The 5,209-nt window shown below is 40.2% G+C and overlaps 1 protein-coding gene across 1 annotated transcript in view; it reads left to right on the top strand.

Annotated features, from left to right (window-relative positions):
* The window catches only part of dnajc8 (DnaJ (Hsp40) homolog, subfamily C, member 8), a 20,689-nt gene extending 19,160 nt beyond the window's left edge, over positions 1–1,529 (top strand). Inside the window, exons 8-9 of the mRNA XM_056244598.1 lie at positions 1,054–1,129; positions 1,206–1,529. Of these exons, the coding sequence (XP_056100573.1) occupies positions 1,054–1,129; positions 1,206–1,328 (199 nt within the window). The 3' untranslated portion in view covers positions 1,329–1,529. The remainder of the gene's footprint in view (positions 1–1,053; positions 1,130–1,205) is intronic.
* Positions 1,530–5,209: the final 3,680 nt, after the last annotated feature.

Genomic DNA, 5,209 nt, shown 5'->3' with positions numbered 1-5,209 from the left:
ACAGTGAATGCTTTTCTCTTTTTCTTTTGTTGCTTGATCAAAATTAAGGACACGGACCGCATTAGGTTTATTGCCACTGTCACTTTAAGACGTCGGATCCTGTCCAATGACATGCGGATACAATTGCACTGATGCACATCCGACACACTCACAGTTTAAGACATAACCAGCATAGTTTACATGAATACTCTCTAAAACGGACATTTAGACATACTGTTGTGTATTTCTCCATTCAGACACGAAAGAGAGCTCAATTCAGTAGCCTACTCGCGCGCTGTAGGTGTATTGTGCATGACTGCACGCTTCGGGTTAGGTGTGTGCGCACAGAAAACCGCACCGAGAGCTCTTTTTTGCATCGTCACTCTTATTCAGAGATCTATATGTCTGCTCTACTCATTCTCCCAGACATTCACATTTTTTAACGTTTTATGACCGCGGGGTAGATCACGTTACAGTAGCCTACAAATGTGCGCATCTACCACACACGCAGGACATCAGTTCTGACGGATCGCTTCCCAAATCGTCACTATCTAACATTTTCGTCTAGTTTTTATTCGTTGACGAAAATGTCAATAGATTTTCGTCATAGTCTTTGTCATTCAAAACTAGGTTTTATTTAGTTATCGTCTCGTTTTCGTCTGTGAAAAAATGTCGTTGACGAATAATTTTCATCGTTATTTTCGTCAACGAAATTAACACTGTCACACACACACTCACACACACACACACTCACTCACTCACTCGCTCACTCACTCACACACACACACTCTCACTCACACACATCACTGAACATCTGTAATCATGAGTTATTTCTGCAGTGCATCAGATGTGACTCAGCGCTGAAGCCTCAGAGGATCAGAGAGTCATTATTACATCAGCTCTGTTCTCGTCTGAGAGTTTAATCAATAACATTACTGAATATTGAGTGTCTTTTAAAGACTGAGATGAGAGTAAATCACATCCATGTTGATTGAGTTTGAGCAGAGATGGTGGAGGGATTATTAGATCATGAGTGGATGTATAATATAAGGGAGTGTGTGTGTGTGATTGCAGGAAGAGACAGCGAGAAGAAGAGATCGAGACGCAGGAGAAAGCCAAGCGAGAGCGAGAGTGGCAGAAGAACTTCGAGGTTCGACAGTTCAGTGGTTCTCCAGACGGGTGCGAGACGCTCGTGTTTCACCGTGTGTGTGTGTGTGTGTCCTCAGGAGACGCGTGACGGCCGAGTGGACAGCTGGAGGAACTTCCAGGCCAAAGGAAAGACTAAGAAAGAGAAGAAGAACCGAACGTTCCTGAAGCCGCCGAAGGTGAAGATGGAGCAGCGCGAGTGACGATCACATGACCTCCTGTACATATCCCACCCGGAGGAGCTGCGCTTGCATCGTCTTCATGTAGGACATAGAGACAAACATCCACAGTTCTTCTTCTTTTATTCCTGACATGCTGTTTTTCTTCTACAAATAAACATTTGTTTGTAGATATTTTGTTGTAGTTTTTATAATGTAAACAATTAAAACATTGTTTTTGTCCGACTGTACGAGTGTTATGGCATTCAGCTGATTGATTGATTGTGAGAGGAAGAATTTTTATATTAAAAGGGTGAATCTGGAGTCGGTGTTTCACAATTGAACTTCAAAAATGAGTGTGTGTGTCAGTGCTGTGCTTATCATCATCAGGATCAACCCTATCTGGAAAATAATTCCACCTTTAACACACACACACACACACACACACACACACACCATAATGACATAAACGCCCTTAAACCACACTGAGAATATCTGATATTGCTGCGTTCACGTGCTATCAGAATTATCGTAAATACGAGTTTCCTAGTCGGGCTGAACTTTAAACATGGCAGAGAATGATTGTGTTTTATACTCAGTGATCCTTCCTTCATGTCATAGAGTTTCCAAGTTGGAAATTTCCTAGTTGAAGTTGGAAATACGACTTGAGAGGGCGTTCATGTCCAATTTCAGACTAGGAAACTCGTTGAAAAGAAACTTAACCATAATGACATTCCATCAGTTTTAACGCTCGGGTCTCTAGTGCAGAGAATACATATCACTCATTCGTTAATTTGAGTAACATAAATATCGTGACTCTTTCAAACGTTGATCTATGAACGGGTTTGAGTTCGAGACCGGTTTGCCAACCAATCAGTGGGAGAGTTTTAAGTGGAATCTTTTTTTCTTTTTTCAGTTGTGCAAAATCTCATTAAATCTATTTAAACAAGAAGTAAATCAAGTGCTGTAAGTTTATACAACATAATATCGTTATACATTTAAGACTCTTTAAAGCATTGACTTTAAAAAACAATTAAGACTTGGAGGAACCCTGTATATTTACTTTTATTAATTTTATTCATCACTTTTATCCGAAGTGAAAAATTAGGAACTTACAAGCAATTTTTCTTAGGAACCAATGATGTTTAAAGCACACAAGGACAAGTGTGAAGTGTGAACTTGGTTATGCTGCCTATTGGAATTATCATATATGTTTATGTTGTGTACCGGTATTGTGTTTTATACAAAGAGTTTCCCAAAGTCACAACACTATAATGAGCCCTTAATCATTAAAGAAAAATGTTCCCTTATAAAAACATGAACCTTGAATGGACCGTAAGTGGCTTTGGATAAAGCTTCCCAAGGCATTTGTGTAAATACTGACTGCAGACGAACCCAAACATCTTTGACTTTATGAATAATGTTTCCGATGAGGACTTTCCCAGAGGAAGGGTTTGTCAGATTTAGGTCACACTTGGAGACAGTGTTATCCTCAAACTATCACTAAACACACACAACCCGACGAGACAATAGTCACCCTGATCTCAGACGGGTTTGTGCTGCTCAGACTCAGAGGGTTATTGGTGTCGATCTGGAGCCGCTTAGGAGCTCAATCCTGCAGACGGAGGAGTTTCTCTCCAGCGTTCCTGATCAGCAGATTCCCCAGGAGCAGCTCTGGACTGATGATTACTAGTCGAAAATTCCTAAGTCCGAAATTCTGAATTTTCTGGTCCGAAATTCCAAGTCAGAGTTTCCTAGTTGGACATTACCTAGTTGGAGTTGGAAATTGGACATGATCGCCCTCTCAAGTCATATTTACCACTGGGAAACTCAGAGCTAATTTTGATACCAGAGTTTCTGAGTTGGGCGGTCCATCAACTTTAAACATGGCGGAGGGGAGAAGGATTGCTGCAGTGACTGGTGTTCTTTATTAGTTTTTCCACATCGGCTTGTCATTAAATTAGTGCATATTTACATATATGAATAATCATTTGAAGCATATTGTGTTTCATGCACAGTGATGCTACCTTCACATGCTTTTAGAAAGTTTCCTAGTCTGAGTTTCCAGGTTAAAAATTTCATGATAGAAAACTCCTAGTTGGAGTTGGAAATTGCAGGGCCGGCGATTGCTATAGGCGAACTAGGCGGTTGCCTAGGGCGACAAATGTGTTGGGGGCGCGGGCGCCCTCTAGTGTCGCCCCTGGCCTACTTCCCATTAATCATAGAATTAGAATGACAAGCGAAACAAAAACATGTTTATTAAACATGATCATCCTAAGGCGCCCCTCAGCCATACGTTTAATTACTTGTCAATCTGATTATTAGATTGAATGGATGATTATTGTCGATCATTTCCTAAAGGGGGGGGCGGGGGTTAGTTGCGTTACGTTACGTTCTATGGTTACGTTAGGCGAGTGCTCGGCTGCTGCGCGCGCTGATGGAAAATGAAGCGGTCTAAACCCTCTGGTGCACAGGGACGAAAACGGAGAAAGCAACAAGATAAAAAGAAAGCCCAGTATAGAGGTAAGTCTTCTCATCTCATCCATTAAGGTGTCAAATGTTCTGGCCATCGGGACAACCGGGAGATTCCCGCGGGGCCGACGTGCTTTTTGGGCCGATACATACATCTCATACTTTTATTTTTCTATTTTTGTCTTAACGGCCCATAAAACTCGTACATCGGTGGTACTCGTACTCTTACAAAACATTCGTTTTGTTTTGTTTTGCTTAATTGGCGGCGCTGGGTTACTTCCTATAACTTACTTTCAAGTATAGAAATGTGTACAATACTCATGAAAGTTTCCTTTATTTTTCAGTGCATTTGTTTTACAATATAGCCTATGGCAATTACTGTCATGGGATTAATATTATATCTATTATTATTTAGTAGTGTAATGTAGACAGACACTGTAATTAAAAGAGGTTTGAATTTTTCTTTGTTCAATTTGCACACTGAATATGGGTTGGAGCTTTTAGTTTTGAACTCTCAAAGTGCACCAGATTGATGAATTTAACATTAAAATGCACAAAATTTTCTTACGGGGAAATACCCCGAAACCCCCTTAACCTTGTAGCAGACTAATAGATTGTAATAATAGTAGGCCTAGTGGTGGTAGTAGTTGTAATTTATCTACTAAAAGTTATTTATGGTCAGATAAAATATAGTTGTACAATGCAACTATGATATAAATATCCTTGAACGTTCTTTGTAGCATTTGTATGAACGATTTATTGTTTAAGTTTTTGAGTAACTATAAGAGCATGTTTAGTTTAATAAATGCTTATAATTTTTTTAAGGGGGGGGCAAAACTCAATATCGCCTAGGGCAACCAAAGGGTTAGAGCCGGCCCTGGGAAATTGGACATGATCGCCCTCTCAAGTCGTATTTACTACTGGGAAACTCTGAGATAATTTTGATACCCAAGTTTCTGAGTTGGGCATGAGATAAATTTTAAACATGGCGGAGGGGAGAACGATTGCTTCTGCGACTGCTATTTTTTTATTAGTTTTTCCACATCAGCTTCATCACCGTGTCTTGTTATTAAAGCTGCAGTCCGTAGCTTTTTTAAGTTAAAAATAATCCAAAATAATTATATTAAAAAAAACTTATTCTGCCAGTGGTCAAAACTCTCTGCTTGCCACAGCTAGATTCAAAACGGTTAGCTTGTAATAATGATTTTAATTCCAGTGGTACTGGTGGGTTTCCGCGGGAGATTCGAGCATGTCTTTGCGTCATGACGTCACACCCGTACACATAAAGAAGGAGTTTCGGCTAGCCGGCTATACTGCGCGTGACGAGATGTTTAGATGTATAGGCTTTTCTCGCAGCACTTTACATGATTAAACTTATGGCATCCAGAAAGATCCAAACAACAATCATCAGTGTCAACTGGAGATTCAGCAGTTATAAAACCCAAAAGACTTCG

Source organism: Rhinichthys klamathensis, unplaced genomic scaffold (assembly GCF_029890125.1).
Source record: "Rhinichthys klamathensis goyatoka isolate OS25496 unplaced genomic scaffold, OSU_Roscu_1.1 h1tg001015l_1, whole genome shotgun sequence".
In the NCBI taxonomy this organism is placed as follows: domain Eukaryota; kingdom Metazoa; phylum Chordata; class Actinopteri; order Cypriniformes; family Leuciscidae; genus Rhinichthys; species Rhinichthys klamathensis.
Note: the sequence above shows the minus strand (reverse complement) of the source record. Positions and strands in the feature narration are given on the sequence as shown.